The sequence below is a fragment of the Miniopterus schreibersii genome (assembly GCF_964146895.1).
Source record: "Miniopterus schreibersii genome assembly, chromosome: 9".
Classification (NCBI taxonomy): domain Eukaryota; kingdom Metazoa; phylum Chordata; class Mammalia; order Chiroptera; family Miniopteridae; genus Miniopterus; species Miniopterus schreibersii.
In genome coordinates this window covers 68,477,962-68,503,831 of record NC_138118.1, presented here as the reverse complement: position 1 = coordinate 68,503,831, position 25,870 = coordinate 68,477,962, and the positions used below count along the sequence as shown (strand labels likewise).

General features: G+C 36.9%; 1 protein-coding gene across 3 annotated transcripts in view; it reads left to right on the top strand.

Moving 5' to 3' along the window:
* The window catches only part of ANKMY2 (ankyrin repeat and MYND domain containing 2), a 30,345-nt gene extending 8,505 nt beyond the window's left edge, over nt 1-21,840 (top strand). Inside the window, exons 3-11 of one of the 3 annotated variants that reach the window (XM_081146417.1) lie at nt 2,460-2,634; nt 2,790-2,928; nt 4,579-4,677; nt 8,540-8,700; nt 12,823-13,037; nt 13,786-13,921; nt 17,383-17,511; nt 19,229-19,358; nt 20,702-21,840. In XM_081146417.1, coding sequence (XP_081002543.1) covers nt 2,629-2,634; nt 2,790-2,928; nt 4,579-4,677; nt 8,540-8,700; nt 12,823-13,037; nt 13,786-13,921; nt 17,383-17,511; nt 19,229-19,358; nt 20,702-20,886 — 1,200 coding nt within the window. In that variant the 5' untranslated portion in view covers nt 2,460-2,628 and the 3' untranslated portion in view covers nt 20,887-21,840. The remainder of the gene's footprint in view (nt 1-2,459; nt 2,635-2,789; nt 2,929-4,578; nt 4,678-8,539; nt 8,701-12,822; nt 13,038-13,785; nt 13,922-17,382; nt 17,512-19,228; nt 19,359-20,701) is intronic. The other 2 variants (XM_081146416.1, XM_081146415.1) reach the window with 2 other exon arrangements.
* The last annotated feature ends 4,030 nt before the right edge of the window (nt 21,841-25,870 follow it).

The following is a 25,870-nucleotide window of genomic DNA, read 5'->3' as shown; positions in this document are numbered from 1 at the left end:
TGTTATTTTTAAACATACGTACTTTTGGTCCTGCAACTCTACTTCTAGGGAAAGCTAACTATACCTACACTCAGCTTTCTAGATAGAACATTTACTATCCAAAATAACTCTGAGATGATGGTAATGTGTATTCTGAGGTGTCCAATACCAGCCTTATCTGTGTGTGGTTATTGTGTTATACAGCACAGTTCTGCTACTAGAAAGTTAACTCAACTTCAGTTTCTTGTGCAGAAGGAAGAGGGGTTTTATTAACCCTTTACCCACACATGTATAGCAAACTTATATCAGACAAAATAAAGTTTAAAATAAGGAAATATCTAATAGATCAAAACTCTTTCTTATAAATTAATAATCTACCGAGAACATACCAGTCTTAAGCCTTCACTTATAAGCATATAGGCTTTGATGTTCATTAAAAAAAAAAAAAAAAAGTGAGAAATTTGTAAGACCATAGTAGAAACTTTCAGGAAACAACAGATTAAGTAGAAAAAAAGTAATTCAGGGGCAGAAAATTTGGATAACTTAATTAGCAGTCTGTGTGCTGTGTTTAAGACAGAAAAAAACAGTACATTTTTTTACATGAAACATTGATAATTAGTCTATGTATTGTACTGTTTTATAAAAGAAATTTTAGCTAATTTCACACAAATTCACCAAACATAATAGAATACATTGAAAATGAACAAAAATATGATCCAAATAGTAAAACATGTAACCTGAAATATTTTAAAAATTTTAAATAATTCTTGGTAAAAGATGAAATAGAGTGAGAAACTTCCTACTATTTAGGACTGAAAACACTACATTTATCAAAAAATTTGGTATGGGAAAAAATTATTATAAACATGACACAAATAGGTTCAGAGATTACACAGCAAGCGGCATGATTGGGATAGCTCACTACCTCTTTGGAAAAAAGCTCTCTCATTGGTTGACTCTGAAAACCAATCACTGCTAAGAAGACAACTGGTAAACAAGAAACACCAAAAAGCAAAAGGAAAAAGAAACACAAAAGCATTTTATTTTTATGAGAAAAAGGTAGTGTCAGGAAACAGGGAGGCAGACAGATAAATAGGTTGATGTGATTAAAGAGGTGACAGTTAAAACACAAGCAGACATAAAATGAGGACAGTTTGTAATATAAGACCCAAAAGCTTTGGAGACTACATTGTTAGTCTCCATATGCTTTTGCATATCCAATGAAATATCCAACCTCCTATGTACTGGGTACCTAATACTATTTGGTAGATAAAAGAATAAGCTGTTCCAAGTTAATTTTCTCAGTAACCAAGAATATTCTAAGTTTTACAAGTGCTGGAGTTTCAAAGTTGTTTTGAATGAAAACCTCTTAAAACATATAATCTCTCACTTTAGTAAACTTTACAATGCTAACATAATTTGAATTGGTCCTGATGATTCAAGACTATTATTTTGAACATAAGCCATCAATATTCTCAGGGGACTGTTGATGTGAGAATTATGGGGAAGATGGGACCTTTCAGGTGGTTGTACAAGAGGCAACTTAATGGGAGTAGTCAAAGTTTCTTGAGAGTAGTAATGGAAAAATGGTAAGATTATAACTTTAAAACTCCCCTAGTTGGGTGTGTCTATAAGGATGTGGCACTTAAATGTTGGGAGTGGTTTTGGTGGGTGTGGGTAGTCAGAATCTCTTTGTACAGAAGCACCTTTAAGGGAGTAGGAATGGACTATATAGTCACTACCTTTTGAATGAGGCAAAAATGTATTCAGAGCATGACCAGGGTGATAACCCCTAAAGGATGATATAACTACATAAGAAGCTAGTGTGTAGCCTGGTGGGCAGTCACTCAGCAATCCCATCCTACCATGACAGGTTGTCTAGCTCAGAGTGAATAATCCCAAGACTACAGCACTGTCCTATAATTAAAGAAAAAAATTAAATGAGCTTTCAGTACAATGTGATAATATGCTTACAAGCAAAGATGTGAAAAGCTTATATTACAGACTGTCCTCGCTTTATGTCTGCTTCACCTCTGTTAATCACATCAACCTATTTATCTGTCTGCCTCCGTTTCCTGACACTACCTTTTTCTCATTAAAAAAAAATGCTTTTGTGTTTCTTTTTTGCTTTTGCTTTTTGGTGTTTCTTGTTTACCAGCTGTCTTCTTAGCAGTGATTTGTTTTCAGAGTCAACCAATGAGAGGGCTTCTCAATGTAAATACTACCAACCATTCCTCCATATTTATATAAGACCACAGTCTTGTATATATGACCAAGTCATATATATGATCAAAGTATAAATGTAGTTTGGGAGAGCATTGTTTTAAAAATGAGACCACTATAATGTACATTTCCTGCATCTTGCTTTTCTCATACTTTATTCAATTTTTCCCTTGGTAGGAATTCTATTTGTTTTGAGATTTTTTCTGTATTATTATTTTTTAATGCATTTGTATCTGTGTGTTTATTTGTTTCCCCAGGAACTAAGTATGTGTGGTAGAAATGAGAGCCCTGGTAACCTGGGTTCTGGTCTCTGCCCTGGTCATTTGACTAGTTATATGAGGTTGGGCAAGTCTTCTCTGAGTTTGTTTGCTAATCTGTAGAAAAACAAAAACCAATAAGACCATCTTCCTCAGCAGTTCATGGAAAATGCAGGTGGGGAAGTGAATATAAAAATACTTTACAGATTATAAAGTTAATTTTATTAATTCATGTTTGTTTTATGTTTTTAATTTAATTGCAGGAGTTGCTCATAGGTTGGTGAAAAGGCAGATAATTAAACTTAATACATTTTTTCCTTTCTGTTACAGAATGGAATGACTCCTCTAATGCATGCTGCATATAAAGGAAAACTTGATATGTGCAAATTACTTTTGCGACATGGGGCTGATGTAAACTGTCATCAACATGAACATGGATACACAGCCCTCATGTTTGCTGCGCTTTCTGGTGAAGTTTTAGTATTTATTCTAATATATTACTATTAGTAATTACCTACACAAATTTGTTAGAAGTACATATATACTTTTAAATGCAATGCATTTTTATTATAGTAATTTTAAGGTCAATTCTAATAGAAAATAATGGTGGGGATTGGTTTTTCAAAAGTTATTACATATGAAATGTATAGTTATTTTGGTAATTTTTTTAGTTATTAAAATCAATTGATTCTTTATATTGACAATATACAGTGTGGGGCATAAGTAGATTTGCTGTTGTGAGTATACGAAACACAGAGTTTATTTTTGTATTGTTATTATTTTCCATATGAACAAGTGTAAACATAGTTTTGCCCCCCCCCCGTATTTTGTGTAGAGTTGTGGAGCTGGATCAGTTATTCTTTCAGGTTGGTTCCCTTGATGTTGTCTGTCTTGTTGTTCTCTTGAGAAAACAACTGCTCTGCTGGAGTGCATGTTTGCTCCACTGGCATTTATGTACTAAATGGGACTATCCATTTAGAAATTTATTTTGATTTATGTTGCTTATTATTTGCTGAATAAAGACAGTTGGGAAATATTATCTAAAATTAAGTGGAGTTATCTAAAATTGTTGCCATTTTTTAAGGAAATGAAGATGTACTATAATATCATACTTTAAAGGCAGTAATCTGTATTTTTATAGTCCTGGAATAGAAAAGCATTCCTAAGCATTACATAAAATACAGAATTCAAAAAGGACAACATTGACCAATTTGACCACATATAATTTTAAAATTTCTATATATAGAATATACCATATATAGAGTTAAAACACAAGTGGAAAACTAAGGAAAATATATATTACATGTCTTAAAGGTCGTATTATTATAAATGAAAAGGTCTTATAAATCAATTGGAAATGGCAAATACTGCAGTAGAAAATTAAACAGAAAATTGAAAAGAACAAAAGCAATACAACTGGCTAACAAACAGATTATTTCTCACTTACCACTTTGGCAGAGTGACAATGCCCAGCATTGGCACAGGAACCTCTGCACTATTTTGGAGTGTACACATTAGCCCAGCCTTGCTGGAAGGCAGCCTGGCAAAGTGCATTTAACATATGTGTAACCTTTGCTCCCGCAGTGTTTTCCTGGAGCTATTCCTCAGGAAATTGTAGTTCACGTTGCAAAAATTAATGGAAAATGCTGTTCACTAAGTGTAGTTTATAATAGCCAAATATCTGTAGTAGAATAAATGTAAAGGATGGTTACAGACAAAAAAATGTAGAAAGGTAGACCCCCAACTGTTAATAGTTATCCCAGGGCCTGAAGGTGTAAAGGATGGGTTAGTAGATATTAAGTAGACTTCTATTCACTTTTGTCTTTGTTTTGATATTTTTTTGTTTGTTTTGACTTTGTACTAAGCATTATCATTAGGAAAAATATATTTTGTTCTGTTATAAAAAAAATAAAGGTGATGTTTCTATTCAGTTTTTATATTGCCTGATGTGTTTTCCAGAGAATAAGTTTAATTTCTAGTGGGTTCTTCTAGCATTTTACTCTTTATGATTTATATATGAAAACCTAAAAGTTTGTGGGGAAAAAGAGGTACAGATAGGGCGACATTTGAATTGTACCCTCCTTAACATTAACAAATATGTTCCCTTTTAAAAACCTAGGTAGTAAAGACATCACCTGGGTAATGTTGGAGGCTGGAGCTGAGACAGATGTTGTCAACTCAGTAGGAAGAACAGCAGCTCAGATGGCAGCCTTTGTGGGTAAGTTATTTTATGGCAGTTTCACATGAGTTTGTACCCAAAATTTTCTCAATGGGAAGAATGTCACTTTGCTTCTCAAAAAACAAATACTGTTGTGTTTATTTTTTTAACTGTTTATAGCCCACTAGGTTTTGTCTGACTCAATGGAATACCCACGGCACTTTGGAGATGAACGAGCTATTTTAAATGTCCACTTTGTGAGACACAAAGAATGGTGGAGCTGTTTTAGTTGTAGTCAGATACTTTGAATGAGTATATTTTATTTTCTAAGGAAAGTAGTGTAACCTAAATGTTTAAGAACATCAATTGCAGAGTCAGCAGTCCTCAGTTTACATTCTGGCTGTGCTACTCAATAGCATGTTCCTTACTGATTCTGACCTTCAGCTTCCTTATTGTAACATGTTACATGCTTACTGAAAGGATTAAATGAAATGATAGAGCTTTATGTGTAGCACTAAATAAATGCCATCAGTTACTGCTGTTAATTATAATTACAATAATGTAATTCTTTCATAGGAGGGAGCATTAATAATAATATACAGCTGCTTCATTATCATCCTCATCAACCACAAATATTTATTGTGTGTGCCTAATATTTCGTGATGTGTTAATCCTGTTACTGTACATAATATAGAGGGTTTAGAAGAGAATGGGAGTGAATATTTGATCATTGGTGTTTTGGCCACACTAAATTGGCAGGCAGAAGAGTCCATTGATAGAAAAACTATAAACATCCGATATACAGGGAGCATCGTAAGTGGCCTTGTGGGGACTAATAATTCATTAAACAAATACTTAATGTTCACAACCTATATACCAAACTTCACTCTAGATGCTTTTGTTATATTGGTGAACAAGAGAGGCTGTTCATGTGTTCATGGCACTTGAGGATAATAGCAGTGATGGGCATTGTGAAATAGTCTACTCCAAGGAACTACTTACAGCTCCATAGAAATACATCAAGAAGGGATCTTCTATCCTTATTCTAAGGAGCTTTCAAGAGAAATAAAATTTAAATTGAGATAGAATGGGAATTAATCAGATTTGGGGTATTGAAACTATATATTTTGTTAAATTTTACGGTCAAATTATCATGAAACTACTACCAGTAGCTACCATTGATTAAGTAAGACAGTCACTGAGTCACTTTATGACAGCTCTGTGAGAACAAATATTATTTTAATTCAATTTCAGCAGGGTTGGAGAAAGGTATGGCATTTGCTGTGCAAACTTCAGAGAAATATTTATCTCCAATAGCTGTTGATTTATTTCTTTTTCTTGTCATTTTTATTAGTCTCCTGGGTTTTAATAGCTATTCAATTTTATCTTATTTTCTATTTGAATTAGCTTCAGGCTTCAAAGTAACAAGAAATAGTAATAGAGATAATTGGCATGTGTTATCATTTTAATGGAAATATTTTTAGCCTTTCATTTTTTATTATGATTTGCTCTTGGTTTTATTATTGCATTAATGCCACTCTTTGTCTTAAATTTTAGTTCTACTTTTTCTGATATTATAGCCATTCCTGATTCCTTTTTTGTTTTTAGCATTTTGTCAATAAACTCTTTACCCATCCCTTTGTTTTCAATTTTTATTATTTCATTTTAGTAGTGTAACTACTATTACACCTAGATATTTATTAACATGTAGGTGGGTTCTGTTTTATAACCCAAAAGATATTCTTGCTCTTTTAAAAGGTTTCATTCCGCTTATGCATATTTCATATAATTACTGATAAACTTGATTGCACTCCTCTTTTACTCAGTTTTTTACTCTGTATTTTACTTGGTAGGGTGTGTGTGTGTGTGTGTGTGTGTGTGTGTGTATTTCCTCAATGTGACTGACCTGGTCATGTTTTAGAGTACATTTTATTTCTCCTTTTATTAACTTGAACTATCAAGAATGTTTTTCATTCCACTAGTGCTTACTTTCCTATTCACAACACTCCCAATTAAACCCATAGTTCTCAGCTATCATCTAAAAACAAGAACAAAACTATACCCTGTGCCCCACCCCCAAAACCCTGTATTTGCCCGTTTATCCACCCCAAAAAGAGGAAACCTTAAAACTCATTCATTTCTTCACATCCTCTGTTTTGGTTTTTTAGGCAACAGGCCTTTTCTTTCCTCTTCTGTCACTTCCTAGCTGTGAACTTTGCTGAGAGAGATTAGTATTTTTAGTACCAAAATGTACTAAAGTGTAACTTATAGTGTGTTACTTCTCCTTCAGTACTTCTCATGGTCTATAGTACAATTCTTCAGTCATGCTTTCTCCACCCATTCGGATGATCTCTGCTGCCAAGGGCTGTTGGTCTCCACTGTTTCCTCTTTCTCCTCACTCCATCTAGACATCTCTGTTCTCATTTAGGTTTTAGTGACAGGACCTTCTCAGATGGTATGTAGGTTGTATATTATTTGAAACTCATCATAACCAAAACTATCTTTTTCTCTGGAGAACACGAGTCATATCTTGGGCAGTTTCATGATTCATGTATCATTGTTCTTTTCTTGAAATCACATGTAGAAGTTACTCCACAGTTTTCCTAATCCTGGTTTTGCACATGGGAGTTTGATTTCTTTTTCTTTATAAATTTTTCATTCTCATTGTGGAAGCCTGTTTCAATTTCAGTTTATCCCTGAAAGTTAAAAAAAAAAAAAAAAAAAATCTTTTTTCTAGGATGTGTCTAGTTGTGTATGTGTTCTCATTAATCCTGTCCAGGACTGACTGAGGGAGCCCATTCAATCTAGAAGACTCAAGTCTGGTGATAGTAATCACTGGAGCAAAGTGGTGCACTGGTTCCCCCTACTCCCAGCATTTATTTTGTGTATTAATGGTACTGCTTTATTAGTATGTATTCAGAATTCGTAAATTAAAAACCAGTAAAACTACTGAATAGTTTTGATTATAAAAGTCTAAATATAAATTAAGTAAAATGTATATTTATAATGATAAATTATAAATGTAAATTATTAGCAGATTAGACTAAAATGTCAAAATAATTTCAGCACTACCTAAAATGAAAGAGATTAATCTTATAAAAAGTAAAGTAATATTTTTCCTTCTCACAAAAGTGTAATCTTAAGAAATGCCTAGTCCTGTGACAGTGTCATTGTTATGTAGCCAGTATTTTTAATATTTTCAACTCCTAACAGGGCTATTTCTGACTATACTATTGGGGGACTGATGAGAAGATAAAAGTTAAATGCTAATTCCTCGTTTTCCTCTCACCCCTTTATCTTTAAATCTTACGTCTATTTTGATACTTTTTAGGAGCTGTTTTACAACTTTTCTTTTAGAACCATATGTATCACTAGACACAGTTTAGCGAAGTAGCATGGGGATAATGTGGATTACAGGCTTATGAGAGCAAAAGCTTTTTCTCTAATGCATTTCACAGAGCCCAGCTTTTCTCAAATTCCAGGGGAGGGGAGATTAGGTTACTAATATGAATAGTAATTATGACAAAAGTTCTACAGAATATATTTAAGTTTCTATATAACAAAAGCGAGATGTGACTAGGGAATAATGACCATTACTTGTGTAGGGTGGAAGAAGAGACATTTAAGTTACATGCAACCTTTGTAAAATATTTAGGGTAAAAAATTGTAAGTTGAACACTGCTTTTTTTGTAATCCACATAATCTTTATACATATTAGGGATTCTGTGTCTTTAGAAGATTTTTTCCCTCGACTTTACAAAGCATGCTTATAACCTTTTACTTCTCCACCTCTACTCTCCTTTCCTGAAAATTAAAGATGTTAATGCATGTTTATCGCACAAGAAAACAGAGCAACATAAAAAAAATTTGGAAAATGCCTTACTGTAATAAAATACCAAATTTCCTGTTTTTCTGTTAAAAGGTCAACATGATTGTGTAACTGTAATCAACAATTTCTTTCCTCGAGAGAGATTGGATTATTACACTAAACCCCAGGGACTGGATAAAGAGCCGAAACTGCCCCCAAAGTTGGCAGGCCCACTGCACAAAGTTATCACCACAACAAATCTTCATCCTGTCAAGGTAGTGTAGTGTCTGTTATATTTGCTTTTTATTTAAAAATTGCTTCAGACTCTAAACTGCTCTTCTTATATAGGATCATAATTGTACTGGGTTGGGTCTTGTAGATGCAGAGCTTGCAATGGGCTCTCTTACTCAGTTGCCAGAGTGAAGGAGTGCTCTCATTTGAAACCTGGAACATAGTGAGGACAGGAGAGAGGAAGACAACTTAGGTAAAGGGGTGGATGCAGCTGAAGCCTAGCTTCCACTTCGTCTCACCGGGAACTCTGGACTGTTAATGACTCTGGAGAGGCAAGGAGGGCAGGCTCTCACATCAGTCATTGGCTGAGGCCTGTCCCCAGAGGAAAAGGACAGCCTTCCAGATAGTGCCAAGTCTGGTGGCTCCCTGGGGAAGGAGGCAGCTCTGAGCGCATAGCAGCCAATACTCCCAGCAGCAGGGACCTGGTACACAGGCCTATAAAGAGGATCTGGGCGGGGCACCAACAGCGTCTACTCTGATAACTGTCCTTCTACGAAATGTTCTGAAATGCAATCATGAACACATTTTTTTAAGGCAAGTAGCTATTGGATGACTTTAAGTAATACAGTTCTTCCAGTACTTATTCATATCACACAGATTTTCAAACTTTGACAACTAACCCAGAAGTTCAAATGGCTTAACTGGGAGACTTCAAGAGCTGTTCTGAACTATTTTCACTGCTATTTTCATATTTTATATACAACTCTTTTGTTTATAAAGTAAATTTTAATCAACCAAATGAGTATAATTTCTTTAATGAGTCACTACAGAAAATTCCACATGTGCTACAATAATGCTGTCCTTGATCAGATTTCAATGTCTCTTGTAGTCTTCATTCATAATATATAGATTTATAGTAATTCAGAGCTGTTTGGTGAACAGGACAGTACACTGGGTCAAAAACTGAGGTTTTTCCCTTAATACATGGTGGTGTTACAATGTAGTGAAATAGATTTCCTTAGAAGTCTATTACAAAAGAAGAATCTCTATAGTAAACTCAACACCATTAAAATAAGTAGACAATTCTCACAAACTCTTTTGATGGTACACGCTAATTTGAAGATATAAGTTCAAAATTGTATAGAACCTTATTTATTGATTCATCCCTTTGCAATGTAGACTTTGAAGCTCAAGAAAAAAATGAACAAAATATACCTGTCATGTGACCCTTCACCCAAATTAATTTTCTGGGCCATCAAGAAAGATGATGAACTAGCAGATTTTTACCATAAGACAGACAAGTAGAGTCTATCTTGATTTTATTTTTCAAAATTCAAATGTTTTACTTAACATTCTGAAAAAACCACTAGAGGCAAACTTGTGATCCTAAGTGGGCAAAGAAGAAATTCAGCTGTGAATCACATGTTTGTATTTCTACTGGAGATTACAAAGGTCTTATAATTTAACCTTTAAAAAATATTTAGCCTCTTCTACATCAGTGCTTCTTGTCCACCCAGCACACAGGGGACATTGAGATCTCCTGTGAATAGCAGCAACTGCATCTCCATGGCACTCTTTCTCTTAGGAGGGGCAGGCTGGGGTGAGAAGTCAGGATTTTTCCTAGGGATATAATATTTCTCAATGTAGAGAATGTGTGTTTTTACAAAGCCCTTGTTCCGCCTCTAGCCTGAACATTACTAGATATTCTGGTGTAGACTGATTCAGTGTCATTTATATCTCTTTTTTCCATCCTCTTAAGATGACAATAATCTCAATTATTGCAGTAATTGAGTCTGTGGAGTAATTTTTGATGTTTACAGGGAACCTAGTCTCTCAGGGTTAAATGTCCTAAGAATTATGGTACCTCCAATTATTTTGAGTAAATCAGATTAAGGGTATATCTATACAGGCAATAAGTTATAAAAGTATATAAGTTGAAATAGCCTACATTTTATTTTTTAGAGCATTTGGTCTTGTAAGAGCTACGACTCTATGATTACAGTACTTCCCTTCAGACCAGACCTTGCTTTTTGTAGGGATAAATGCTGTATTCACTTGAAAACCTTTCTTTTATCCACACTTCAGATAATAGCTGCCCAGTTGCTTCTGTGATGGCCCATTTTCATTGCCTTACCCCTTTTCAAACTGGCATTGGTTTCCATAGGCAGCATGATAAAAATGTAATTAACAGCCACTCTATAAAGCTAAAGACTTAAAAATCTGCACAGAAATCATCACACAATTCATTTCTTGCTACAGTGCACCCGACACCGCTTCATTTGCATCGAAGTTAAGTGGCTGCTACAGCAATAAGGGTGTTTGTTTTCAACAGGGACTTGGGGAATTGTGCTACTGCCCAGAATACAGAGGTTAGAAAGGAGAAAATCAGGTTCACAGGAAAAATGACAACAGAGTTGAGCACGGCAGCAGATGTGTGCAAATGAGCTCATTTTTTATTGTTAACATGACTTTTAAGCCCAGAATTGTTGATTTAGTAATTTTTTAAAAATGGAATTTACAAAAAAAAGAATTCAAAATGCCACTGTATAAACATACTCTAAGGTTGCTGTTCTCTGGGAGATGAGATATATCTGGGCTTTTATACCTACAGAATATATTTATTCCTCCTCACTAATGAATAATAATGATTTTCATTATGTATTACTTTATAATGTCACAGAGATTAAAAAGAGGAAACTAGGTCAAGTATTATCATTTTGTGTGCAGCTATGTAAATGTTTCCGGAAGCTCATGGTAGAGCTGTGGTGATGTAACATTTTTTGTATATATTGCTGTATATTATAAAATAAATAAAGCCTAATGTCTTAACAAACAAAAAATCATTAATCTGGATTCTGTTTGAGATTTTTTTGAAGATCTTAGTTTAAGATCCTATGTTTTAATTAGAAATGCTATATACAAAAATAGTGAATAAACACCTTTAAATGATTATAGTTGACTGCAGAAATATAAATGGCTAATTCATGAGTCTACCATAGTTAATTTTTGATATATGTATGGTAGGAAAAGTTGTCAGCAAATTTACAAACGAGGATTTTGATTATACTTATTTCATGAATTCTAATAATTTATTATTGAGTGTGATATTATATATCAATCTAGTAGTATCAAAAATAAGTAAAAGTCATGTTAAATTCACAAGAACACTTAATCTATATAAAAATTCCAAGTGGGAGGCTAGGCCTGTGTTTTACTTAACAAATTATCTTTTTTTGTGTCTGAAGAAAAGGAATTAATTCTTGAAATCTGCTACCTGTTCTTCCCTAACATTTATATTACCTGGACTAGGTATTCAGCTGTAACACACTGGTTAAAAATAGAGACTTTCTGCTCTGTTCATACAATCATGCCCATGTTACACACATGCTTACATTACTGTTACATCACTGTGGATTTTTATAGCTGTCCTCTGTAGACCTGCTGCATGTAATCTACCCTATAACAAAGCCAGTAAAAAGAAATACTTCTCACCACACTAAATTTGAGCATACATAGGAAGTTCGGGACTCACAGTGCATCAGACTTAATAACTCTAATATTCCTCTTTTTAAAGCTACTTTTGCTTTCCTCTTTGATCTGTTTTCATTACTATGGATGATTAGAATATATAGGGAAAATCTCCACAGAGAATATGTAGTTAATCAGAAAGAATACACCTTTTATTTTTAAGACTTATTTCTATAAAAATTTCATTTCCTTATAATTAATAAGAATTAATGAGAGTCGTAGTTCTTTTATCCATGAAATTTTAAAGCTCAGTGATGTTAACTAAAAGTAGTGATCACTTGTTGATTTGATTGTATATATAAAGGGTGTGCAAATAAGCCATTTATATCTTTAGCAAAAGTACTTTTAACAGACACTAAAACCATGACTCTGAGTAGCCAGCTAACACCTAGATGGCAGCTCATATGATAACTTGGACATCCAGAGTTCAAGATATTCTACAATATCGGGGTCCTTCTATATTAGTTTTATAACTTTGATTGAGGCCATCTGCATTCTGATTTGAATTAACATAGTAAATATGTGGCTGTAAGAAAGACTTTATTGGTAATCTTTGGAAATCAACTAAAATTGACTACCTAATGTTTATATAGAAAAGTCTCTCGTGGAATTTCTAAGCTCACTAGAATTTTTTCTAGATCGTGATGCTTATAAATGAGAATCCTCTGCTGGCAGAAGAAGCAGCTCTGAATAAATGTTACAAGGTGATGGATTTGATTTGTGAGAAATGCATGAAGCAAAGTGACATGAATGAAGTGTTGGCTATGAAAATGCATTACATCAGCTGTATCTTTCAGAAATGCGTTACCTTCTTAAAAGACGGAGAGAATAAACTGGACACTCTGATTAAAAGGTACTGTTTTTACCATGTCGTGCATAAAATACACTGAAATGAAATGTTTTATTCCATGAAGCCTCCTTATAGATTTAAAACACAAGCATTTTAGTAGTAGTTATTGCTGGTTTCACATTTAGTCTGCAAGAAACAGGGACAGTTTTATGCTTAGACTGATCATTCTGTGCTCTCTACAGTGTTTTTGTTATCCCCTATTACAGGTGAGGAATCTGAGGTTTGGAGAGGTTAAATAGCATGCAGAAGATCATGCAGCTGGAAGGTAGTCCAAGTCCAAGTGTGAGGACAGGTGTGCTGTGCCCTAGGTGGTGCTCTGGACGCATAGTGGTACTCAGTGTGTCTCTGTTACTGTACCTGGGACAGCTGTGTGTTACATTTGTTCTCTCACCACCAGGGATCAAATTCTCCTAGTTTTCCTGAGAAAAGTGAACTAAGTCAGAAGGGTGTGACTTGCTGAGTTTTCATTCTTTGTACAAATAACTGACCTGGTAATAAGTAACTAGCTAATCTGATAGCAGTGTTCTGTGTGCTTTATGGCAGGGGTCACTTTTATAAATGCCTCTCCAGGCCCCTAAACCTGACTCGGCCCAGACCAACCTGGAGGCAGGTTTGAGTCTAATCATCATGATTTGAAGAGGCAATGAAAACCTTAAATAGCCAAGGAGAAACTACTAAAAGTTCATGGGTTTGGCTGGGAGGAAATGCTTAGTGATCCAACTCCAATCACTGTTTAAACAATATCTTTCAGCTTGTTAAAAGGCCGACCTTCTGATGGCTTTCCGATATATCAAGAAAAGATCATTAGAGAAAGTATCAGAAAATTTCCTTACTGTGAAGCAACCCTCCTCCAGCAACTGGTGCGAAGCATTGCTCCCGTTGAAATTGTAAGGCTCTTAATAACCTTTAACTCTATCTGGAAGACCTAATAGCATATCTGGTACAATTAGAGGCAAGTTCTCTTTAGCATTAATTATTTAATAAAGGGAACAGTTACTATTTGAGAAAGTTTTCAGGAACAAGTGTGGAGCTAGGCCTGTCAGCCCTATTCCTGTTTACCCACTTCCCTCCTCTGATCATTTTCTCCCATTTATATAGCCTGTGGTTTAAAAGCCCTATCTCCCTGTGTTGGAATGTAGATGGTTACAGAGCAGACTTGCATTTTAAAATACCTCCATGAACCTGTAAAGGTGGGTGCACATCCGCTATATGATGCAGATACACATGTTCACTGTAGTTTGTGAAAAACCAGGCCAAGGTCCTGCACTAGATGAAAGTAGGAGTTGGTCGTGCAGGTTGATGGTGTTGGTCAGTGGAGAGGTGAAGGCATGAGGCCTGGCTCATCGTATGCCCTTATAAACAGTCTCACAGTATGTTCCAGCTTCTTGTGGACTACCTTACTGCCTCTGACTTTATAAATTTTCCATTCTTAAAAAAAAACAAAACTATACTTTGCAGCTATGAGAAGTAAATTTTAACTTTTTAATTATCTGTTCTTTAAGTTACCTATTGCCCTTTGTCCTATATTTACTTAAAACAGTATTTCATAAGACACTCCCTGCCTTCACTATTTTGAATAAGTTTCTGTTCACATTTTCCACACAAGTCAAGCTTTAATAAGTTTCAATCAAATCCTTATCAGCCTTTGTCTATTAGGCAAGAAGTTGATCCGGACACTAGTCTCATCCATGGCCTCCTCCCTTCCTCTGGCAGTGTCGGTTCTTCTCTGCCATCCCTAGGGTGTTACATCATTCTCTGTGAAAAATCAGGACTAGAAATGCGTTCCAAGTGCTCCCTTATACATTAGGACTTCACCTTTTCAGAACCACGATTATAATAAGAAAGACATGAGCAGACAAGATGACCTCACGAAGATTGATTTATGCGTTGATTTATGCATGAGGACTCTCCATTGTTTTCCATAGAGATGCTTTACCCTGTTTAACATATTTGGCTATTTAGGGTTTAAGCTTTTGGAAGATTAAAGTTAGCAAATTATGAGGATGTTTGTTAATTAGGAATATATTTTGGCTATAATATCAAACTCCATCCAACCATGAAATAAATAAGGATTTATTTATTTAGAAGCCCCAAAGTAGGCCGACCAGATATGGCACAGTGGCTCAAAAATAAGTAGATTGGGGACCCAAACATTTTCCCACTCAACATTCTTTAACTGTATAGATTTCCGTACTCATGCTTATCACCTCATGGTTGCAAGCATACGGTGCTCTTTCCCCAAGCTCTCCTTCCTATCCCAGTCAGGCAAAAAAGGGAAAGGGGTCTGTAGCTGGGAAGCAAGCAGTCCCAGAGCCCCACTGCCTATGCTGCATGGCCACTCTGAGCTGCACAGGCATCTGGGAAAATGAGTATTTTTGGCTGGTCTAAACACTGCAGCTCTGAACAAAATTATGATTCTATTAGTGAGGAAGTTGGGGAAATGGCTGTCAGAGAAACCACCAGCAATGGCTGCTTTGGGGTATTTCTAGCACTAACAAATGGTAGCTGACATTCTGCCTTCAAGGAGGAAAGCAGGAGAACTAAAAATAGCAGCCCAGAGTACTTAAAAACGTCAAAGCAGGTCAGTGTAGGGGTCAACAATTCATCATCGTAGCCCTGTATCACAGAGAATGTAGTTAGAGTTTGTGGAGTACTATGATTGTTTATCCTAGTGATCTGAGTCATTGAGAAAAGGTTTATTAATAAGGTAGGAGTTGGTGCATTTTAGAAAAATGTCTAAAAATGTTTGATCTCTTAAGAGTTATATATTCTGCTCTCTACAAAACTATTTATCTGGAATGCCTGTGGTTATGAGTGTCCCAGATAGCCACTGTTTACTTCCTGATGGGTTTTGTGATACTGCAAGTTCATAAGCCTTGAAGCAATGCTAACCTTTCCCATAACATGGTGCTTCTCCGGCTGACTCCCACGAGGGTCACTCCTCTGCCTAGTGTGGAGTTCTGGCTTCTGTCTATCACAAAGTTCAGCAGGAAGTGTGAGGCATGGATACCCTTAAGAAATGTTGCTCCAGCCTTGTAACAGATTATACTGTTAAAACTAATTTTCTTTATCAATTCATAGCATATACCTTAACTTCCTGTTTTATAGGATACAATGAATTACAGTATTCTGTTAATTTTTAGACTGTCTTCCATGGGCAGAGCTTTGGTACCTAAACAGATTATTTGAAAGGTAGATGACAAGATTTTATATATAGCAAGAAAGAGTTCTTGTTATCCAATAGTGACAAGAAAGATTCCATGTGGTTACTCAGCTGTGTCAGTTTTTTTCTGAAGCATTAAGTTCACATTACCAGTCATGCTTCTAGCAAAATATGCTTGTTTAGTTTTATCTTTGGTAACTGTGAGAATGTTATTGTGTTCTGACTCCCAGAAAAGTCCAATTTGGGGGGAGATTTTGAACATGTCTCAGACACTTCTGTGAAAAAATATTGGAACATTAAAATATAATTGTTATAAATCTATTGAATATATCATATTCTGTTAATTTGTGGACCAGATTATTGTCTAATCCAGTACTCTACTTTCAAGGCAAAAAAATTACATAGATTAATAAGTATTTAGTGTAACATTAAGTGCCAATAATTCTCAAATTTTTAGTATGTTTCAGAATTATCTGTAATAAAGCAGGTTACATGGACCACCACATCCTTAGATTCTAATTTAGAAGGTAGAGGATGGCAGATTGATCTGAATTTTAAGCAAGTTCTTTGATGCACACTATCATTTGAGCACAACTTCCATAGACCTTCATTCCTGGTAAAATATATTAACCTAAATATCTAGTATCTGAGGTTTCATTTCACCTATATTTTCTCACCATAGTACTATCTTCATTCCAAAAGAGAATTCTTAGCACTTTAATAGCAAAGGAAACCCAGTCATTATTGTTTTCAGGAGGAGCATAACAGTTTCGAAATGAGTGCTACTTTTAATTCTTTTGAATATTTCGTTTGACTATTAAGTATGCAGAACAGTGTAAAACAATGTTCTAAGAAAATCCCACTCTGAGTTCATTGTCCTGTATCAGAAATCTTTGTGGGCTTATTGGATAATCCTAATTGAAAAATACTTTTATTCTGGAAGAGGGCCAACTTCTCCTCTTGACTGTTTGGAGCCATGACTTACCTCCCTTATACTTTGTGTAGAAAAGGTGTACTCAAAGGGTACTTGTCATTTTGTCATGATAAAGTCGGTGTAATCTGTAGACCTAATGATTTTATCTCTTGCGTGTCTGCTTCTAGACAACATTGTTCAGGGAGTGTCATCTTAGTAGTCTTTCCATGGTGGTTTCAGAGTGTTTTTCCTCCTCTTTATACCCATTCCAGGGTTCCGATCCCACTGCCTTCTCTGTACTTACTCAGGCCATCACTGGTCAGGTGGGTTTTGTGGATGTTGAATTTTGCACTACCTGTGGAGAAAAGGGAGCGAGTAAAAGATGCTCAGTCTGCAAAATGGTAAGAATGAAGTTCTTTGAAGTTTATTGACATCTGGGTTAGATTTCGTCCAAGTTGATAATTGAGTTTGAATATTCTGTAAATGTTGACATTAGTTTTCTAATAAATTTTAATACACTAGGTATAAAGTATTGCATCTAAAACTGAAAAGTAATTTGGAAGAGAGCTAAGGATAAGTGTAGTTCTGTGTCCTATCTTCTGCCAAATGTCCAGGCTGCCCCAACTCTGTGCTGACCACCCCAAAGAAAGGAAAGCTATAAATAAATGAATGAATATGAGAAAATAAGACAAAGATCATACATAGGGAACCAAGGCTGGTGCAGGATGAGAACCTAGAATAGGATAACTCATAAGTTTACGATCTTAAGATTCTGATATTGACTTGAACTATAATCTCTTCATCACCTTTTCCTTGTAAAACTATAACGCCCTTTGGACTGTCCCCAATCTTTAATTTCTCTGGACTATACTACCTACTTCTGCCAGAATTATCTTTGTAAAGATAATTCTTTATAATAATATTTGCTTGTTGTGTTTTTCTCACATTCAGATATTACACACATGCATTCGCTTTACCCTCTAGATAAGGTTAATTTTCTGTTGTTTTTAAGGTTAACATTCTTCTGTAACCCATTACATTCCACTGTAACCTATTTCTCCAGCTTTATCTCCTTTAATCACTTACTTCTGAGTCTCAGTTTCCTTATGTGTGAAATGGGACTAGAGTCGTGAGAATTAAATGAGACTGTCTGTATAGGTTAATTATTGCTACATATAAAAACACTCCAAAATTCAGTATTTAAAACAACAATTGTTATTTCTCCCATGTTTGTGGGTGACTGGGCTCAGTCAGGGCACTTCTGTTCCATGTCTCTCTCACCCTCTGTGGACCAGCAGCCTGGCTGAGCACGTCCTCATGGTGATGACAGAAGTGTAAGTCAGCAAGTAGAAACACAGATGAGGCCTCTTGAGGTCCAGCCTTGAAACTGCCATGCTGTCTCATTCCTTAGGCCTAAACAAGTCACATAACCAAATTTAAAGTCAGTTTTCCTCCCCTCCAGTGTAAAGAACTTTGCCATCACATGGGAAAGTGCATGGATGCAGGGAAGAATGAAGAATTGGGGCCAATAATATAACCTACACCACCTTTCATGTGTAAGGGGCTACCATAGTGCTTGGCATATAATCTTGCAAAGGTCTAAGTTTCATTCACACAAATTTCTTGCTGTCTTTGAACATGTCACTCACTTCCCCTTTCCTGCATTTTTGAACAAGATAGTCCCTGCACTTGGAATGCTTTTCCCGTTTCTTTGTCTACTGACTCCTTCAGTAGAGTGAGTCATTGCTTTCTCTGTGCTCCCATTGCTATTACATCCTATACTGGGCTATGTGTCTAACTCCCTCCATGATGCCCATCCTGCTCTTTTTTGACCATAGCTTCCTCTGGGGCAATTGCACTGTACCAATTAGGGCATGTAGTAGGTTCTCAGATAAATCATTTGTTGTCTTTCATAGACCATTTATTATATATCCATTATTATTATAAAGGATAAGCTAAAAATTACTAATACAAATCAATACACACACATATCGTGGTTTCAAAATAAAATATAGGAAACTTATCATTTTTATAGCATAGTTCTTGGTTTAATGTCATAATTAAAAAATCCTGCAATCACAGCACTTGAAATGCAAATAAACCTACAACTGCTTTCAGGTAATATACTGTGATCAAACCTGCCAGAAAACACATTGGTTTGCACATAAGAAAATCTGTAAGAATCTCAAGGACATTTATGAGAAACAACAACTGGAGGCTGCCAAAGAAAAGAGTGAAGAGGAGAACAGTACGTATATAAAAATAGAGCTTATACTGCTGCTTAGTGGGAAGGGAATGATAGATATTAACACAGGGTCCCCAGGAACTGAGTCTTCCCTGGGGACCAGCGAAGCTTGGGGTAACCAGCATAATGATCACACTTATGTGTGGTCTCGAATGGTCCCTATTTTGAGTCCCTGTTTTGGTGGGGATAATGTCAGCCTAGGTGTCACTGGAAAACAAAAGACATAAAATTCTGATTTTGTTCCAAATTCTGATTTTGTTCCACATTACTATCTGACTGCTCTGGAACTGTGGGACTCTTAATGAGTATTTACTTATATTCTTCTCACAGAGGATTTTAAGTTCTTCGAATAAGGGAATAATTAAATTTCCCCTAATGGCTACCCAAAGATTTCAAGGTTGGAAGCTGTTAAATTTCTTAATGTAAAAACTGTAAGTGAAATTAGAGCGGATTTATGAATTCCAATTGAATTGCAGATCTAATATATTTCTACAAGTGTCAGAGCAGTGAGTTCCACAGTATTTTTCCTTTCCCTCCCTCAGGAAGTATGTGACTTATTTTGGTTGGAAACAGTGAGTTGCTTCAGCTCTTTCTGGGGGGTGCACACCCACTCCTACACTGCACCCCAGAGTATATACCAAGCATTCTGCAGAATCCTTATAGTTTGAAAAGGTTTCCTAGGTGACTGATACTAAGCATGTCCCCTTTACCACTTGGTTGAGAAACACTATTAGTGGGATTGGATATTCTGTAAAAAATTAAGTCTAATTTGTATAAATAAACTGTAAGAGAATAGTCAGGATTTCTGATGGCCATGCTTTTGCCTGTTTTCTGGACGAAACCTGTATCCTGTGTGTTGAGGGCAGCAAATAACAGCTGGTCATGTTCTGTACAAGTCACATGAGAGAACAGGATTGTCAGCAGAGTGGGAACTCCTGGCTGCTAAACATCAGCCAGGGCCACACACTATTCTAAGTGTTACAAGCACCTGCATTTGCCACAAATGTAGGATAGGTAAGGAAACAACTTTGTACAGACAGTAACCCTAGACAGACATCAAGCTAATTTATGGCAAAGCTGTATTCTAATGCAGACTTTGTCAGATCCCACACAAGTTCTGATTTCAAGGCCTGGCTTTGGAGCCTGAGTCCCTCGATGAATTCAAATGCCAGTTTTGTTGCTTTACTAGCTGTGAAACTTTGAGCAAATTAGCAAACCCTAAACCCTCTCTCTTCAGTTTCCCTATTTGTAAAATAATAACAAGAGAGATAATTTACCTCATGTGGCTGTTATGATGAAATAATACCTGGAAATCGAAACAAAATGACTTTGTGTGTGTGTGTCAGGTGGCAAACTCGATGTCGATTTGAATGGTGTTGATGAAGAGCGGCCAGCGGCTGACACGGCAGGCTCCCAGGAGGATGGCGACCCTAGAGAGCCTGTGGAAGGGGAGAAGGCGTCTCTTCCGTGCGATGCGGGGTTGGAATGCTCACAGGGCGCTGCCGCGGGCCCAATGGCAGCTGAGGAGTAAGCCGGAGCACGCGCCAGCATGGACGGTCCTCACCCTGCAGGGGCTGGAGAACTCACGTGACTGTCCCCATTGCCTGTGGCACCCGCATGGCACCGTGGCAGGGTTTCCTAGAATAGATGCTTGCCAGCAGAGCTGTGTCTACCATGCCCTAATGTCCACTGATTTCTGTTCTATAATTAGACAGATATTCCTATGGAAAATTTTTTTCAAAATACAGGAGAAACATTTCTATTTCCTTTCTGAGGCCAGCTTTCCAGCAATTGTTCTCAAAAGGGAAAAAATCCCCTTAAAGAAGAAATAGAGGCTCTAGGGGACAAAGGGTCAAGTAGAACAGGTGTAGGAGAGAGATTTTCAAGAAAGAAAAATGTTAGCTACAAAGATGGGAAGTTAAAAAAATCATAACTTATGTGTGGATAAAATGCATATAAATAGCATTTACAATAGTGGAGTTCTACATATTAGGATGTAAGGAAATGAAGAAAGCCTGTGTGTTTAAACATCTCTGCCCTAGTTCAGCTAATTATAGTTTTCTATAGAAGTTACCTTGAGCAGCCTGAACTGTATGTACTTCCTGCAGGGATGTATTCTCTACATATAGTATGTGCACCTTCAGAAATACCAGGTTCCCCAGAGGGAATTAAGGCATCGCCAGAGTTATCTCAGCATGACGTTTTTGATAAAATTATGGCTAAACATAGTTTCCACAATTATTATAAAACTAATTCACGAGCCATATTCCACCTGAAAGGCTGGCTTTTATCTTCCGAAAAGCTTATCATGTGGGCTTTCCTTCCAGAAACTGGTTTATAACTGTCGTTTATAGAATGTTCTGGCATCAGTTTTTAGAGTGTGCAGTATTTAAGCAGAGCTAGAGTGTGATGGCTGAAGATAGCACTGTGTTAAATAATTTCTTGTGTTGATTGTAAAATAAATTGTGCTTATTAATATAACCAATTCACATCTTGTTTCATAGTTTATTGCTGCAGGAGTGGCAAATATTAGAAAACTTAGCAAATGTTGCAGAACAAAGTAGTAATTTTTTTATTTTTGAGAGAGAGAAACATCAATTTGTTGTTCCTCTTATTTCTGCACTCATTGGTTGATTCTTATATGTGTCCTGACTGGGGATGGAACCTGCAACCTTGGCATATTGGGACGACGCTCTAACCAACTGAGCTACCTGGCCAGGGCCAGTAATTGTTTTAATATGTACAGTTGCAAATCAAAATGACTAGAATTCTCACTTCACTTCACTGATCAAATTATTCTATCTTGCTGATTCTTTTTCCTTAAAAGGAGAGAAAATTACTTTTCTCCCAACCCAAACACATCTTCTGAGCACCCTATACCATGCTGCTTTAGGAAGACTGCATGCGAGTAAATCGGATAACTGGTTAGGAATGCAGCAGGCAGATTTTTCTGGACTTGTTAATCATGACAAGCCTTCATCAAGGAACCTCATTTGCACAGGGATTTTTCTGGAGTAGTAAAACAGTCCTCCCAGGCTGCCCTGGCTCACAAATGTTTTTTCCTGAGGTCCCTGATTTTTAATTGTTTCTTTGCATTTGTGTTGACATCATTCTGTATTATCTTCATAGTTCTTGTCTTTGGATACCATGGAGAGTTATTTAAAAAGCAGAAGGAAACAGGAAAATCCAGAGATGTGGCAATGTACAGGTTATTTCCCCTTCACTGAAATGAATGTTGATATGAATGGGAACTAACACAGCTGTAACTGACATAAATAGGAACTTTTACACTGGACAAGGAGAGCTTCAGATATAAACTGTGTCAATATCAAAATTTTCCATGAATTTATTTCAGGGAAGTGGTGGTCAGAAAATGGGGTATAAGAGAAAATGAGGTTAGTTCTGGTTAAAATTCCTTCCTTTGTCATAAATAACCTAAAATAGAAGTTTCCATTATAACAGCATCAAAACAGGTGGTCATTCCAGTGTATATTTTTAACCACATTGAATTATTTTCAATATGCTATTAAGAAACTTTTCTCAAAAATAGGACCTAAAGGATTAGCATAGTCTTATTATTCCAATACATCTTATACTATTAAAGTATCATTTGCATAGATTAAAAGTAAGATCTTATTTTAGTAAAAGGCAAATTTCTCTTCCTTCTAATAATTACTTCAGTAGATAAACAGATTCCCCCCCCCCCATAAGGTAGCCCTAGCATAGTTTCTCCCTGGTTGATTCTGTCTCTGAAAAACCCTGACATAGGTCAGGTGTCCGAGATTAGTTCAGGCTGCTATAACAAATTACTATAGGTGAAGGTGGCTTATACAACAAACTGCTTTCTCACAGTGTGGAGGCTCGAAGTCAGAAATCTGGGTGCCAGCTCTGTGGAGTTCTTGGTGAGTGCCCTCTCCTGGTTTACAGAGGGCCGTCCTGCTGTGTCCTCACAGGGCAGAAACAGGGCAAGCTAGCTCTTTAATCTCTTATAAGGGCGCTAATCCCATTCATGAGGGTTCCACCCTCATGATCAGTTACTTCCCAAAGGCCTTATCTCCAAGTACCGTTCTCATTGTGGATTAGATTGAAACATAAAAATTTTGGGGGGACATAAACATTCAGTGTATGACAACAGGCACAGTCCCCAAGGGGCATAACTGCTCTTGGGGTAAGAATAACTATTAGCTAAAATATATTAAGCATTTACTTTGACAAAGCCACTCTACCTAATACTTTACATACATTATCTGATTTAATTCTTCAGTCTCCATGAGATAACTGCAATTATTATTTTAAATATAGGAAATTAATGCTTAATAAGTGGAAGAGCTAAGCTGGGTCTCTGATTCCAGAGCCCCTGCCTGTAGCCATTCCCTTGTAAGTTCTTTATATTGTTTTTTTGTTTCCTAGGCATGAAATCTGGTGGATCCTGAAATAAATAATGCTTTCACTTAAGCCAGTGTAAGTGGGCCTCTGTTGTTTAAAACAAATAGATTAAAAGCACCCTCTCAATTGTGTCTTCCGTTTTGGTAGAGTTTTAGGTTACATAAGTAAGGATCGGGTCTTCTCTACTTTTAGATTCTCCCCAAATAATATTTTCTCTGTTTTTAAATCTCAGACACTCAGTAGCCCTTCATTATTGAACAAAAATGTTTGGTATTGAGTGCATTTTAAAGCAGATCTTTTCATTCAAACAAAACATTTCCATTGGTTCTCTAAGGAGACAGGTAAGACATCCTAGCCATGTTTTTGTCATTGGAATACATTTTTCATCCTTTCCGGTGACTGGGCTTAAAAATACCAGACTACACCTTCTTTTACTACTCTTTCAGTGGTTAACCTGTAGATTACAATATCCCATCCTAAACGTATTTACAATCTAATTAAGAATTAACACTTCTTATGCAACTCCTGGGCCAGCTTAAACCTGGTCCCATTTAAATACACATTTCCATCCTGAAATGGGTTGTAGCTGTACCCAGCCAACACTTGCTTGGTGGCTCTGATATACTCAGGTCACGAGTAGCTTTGATCAAACTGTCACCTGCTCGATGGCCAGGCGCTCAGTTCTGGAACGGATGCAGTAGCATGCCAAGCGCTAATTGAAGTGACCAGTTCTCTGCTGCTGCTGCTGTGGCCTTATTCAAGACCCCTGGACTGTGACTCTGAGAGTTTGCCAGAGACTTCAAACACCATCCTTACCTCCAACAAATATTTCTAGCACCATGGATTATGCTGGGTTACTGTACTGCTTATCTGTGTGACCATGCTTACTACTGTGTAACCAGTTACCCCCAAAACTTACCAGCATGCAGCATCAATAAGCATGATCTCAGTTTCAGCCGCCAGAAATACAGGAGCAGCTTACCTGAGTGGTTCTGGCCTGGGGTTTCTCAGGAGTGCAGTGCAGCTCAGCCAGGGCTGCAGTCATCTGAGGCTTTAACTGAGCCTGGACGATGCCTTGCAGCTCACATGGTTGTTGGCAGAGGCCTTAGTTCCTCACTGGCTTGGGGAAGGAGGCCTCAGTTCCTCACCACATGGACCTCTCCAGAGGGCTGCTTAAGTGTCGTCACACCAAGGGCAGCTGGCTTCCTGCAGAATAAGTGACCCAGGAGAGAGAATAGGAGGACATTTTGATTCTTTCTATGACCTAATCTTGGAAGCCACAAGCCATCACTTTCCCTTGATATCAGCCACACACCCACATAAATGCCAAACTCTTTCTCAGCTGTAACCTTCTGCCAGAGACCATACCTGAACTTCTGACTCTGGCTGTGCACAGAATCATAGGTGCCCGCAGGCAAATGTTCGTTAGATTCTCAGTGACAGTTCATTTCTCCCTCTAGGGCTTTCATCTCCTGCCTGTTCTGATGTCAGCCCCACCTCTACAGTACAGGGTAAGGCAAAAATAGGTTCTCAGTTGTGAGTTTGCAAAACAGAGTTTATTCTTGTATTATTATTTACTAATTATTTTTCATATGATCAACTATAAACCTACTTTGCCCCACCCTGTATATCTGTAACAGTGTGATGGTTCTAATCACCATCATGTAGGGGGAAATGTCACCCTGCTTTTTGTAAGCTTTTGAGCTAGTACTTTTAAAAAAATATGTAAAATATTTACATCTTTATTGGTTTCAGAGGAAGGGAGAGGGGGAGAGAGAAACATCAATGAAGAGTCGTGGATTGGCTGCCTCCTGTGCGCCCCCTACTGGGGTCGAGCCCGCAACCCAGGCATGTGCCCTGACTGGGAATCGAACCTCAGTCTCCTGGATCCTACGTCGATGCTCAACCGCTGAGCCACGCCGGCCAGGCTGAGCTAGCTCGTTAGCTGGAGAAAACCAGTGATGTGTTTTGAGTTACCTTGACCATCCGGTTTTGTGTCTCGTTACCACGCAAGCTGAAAGCTTTTCTAGTTTCTCTGTCCTCTAGCAGCGTTTTTCTGGCTAGGCAAAGCTCAGCCTATTAGCCCACATACAAATTACAGATGCCTGCAAAACAGCAGACTGGATTAA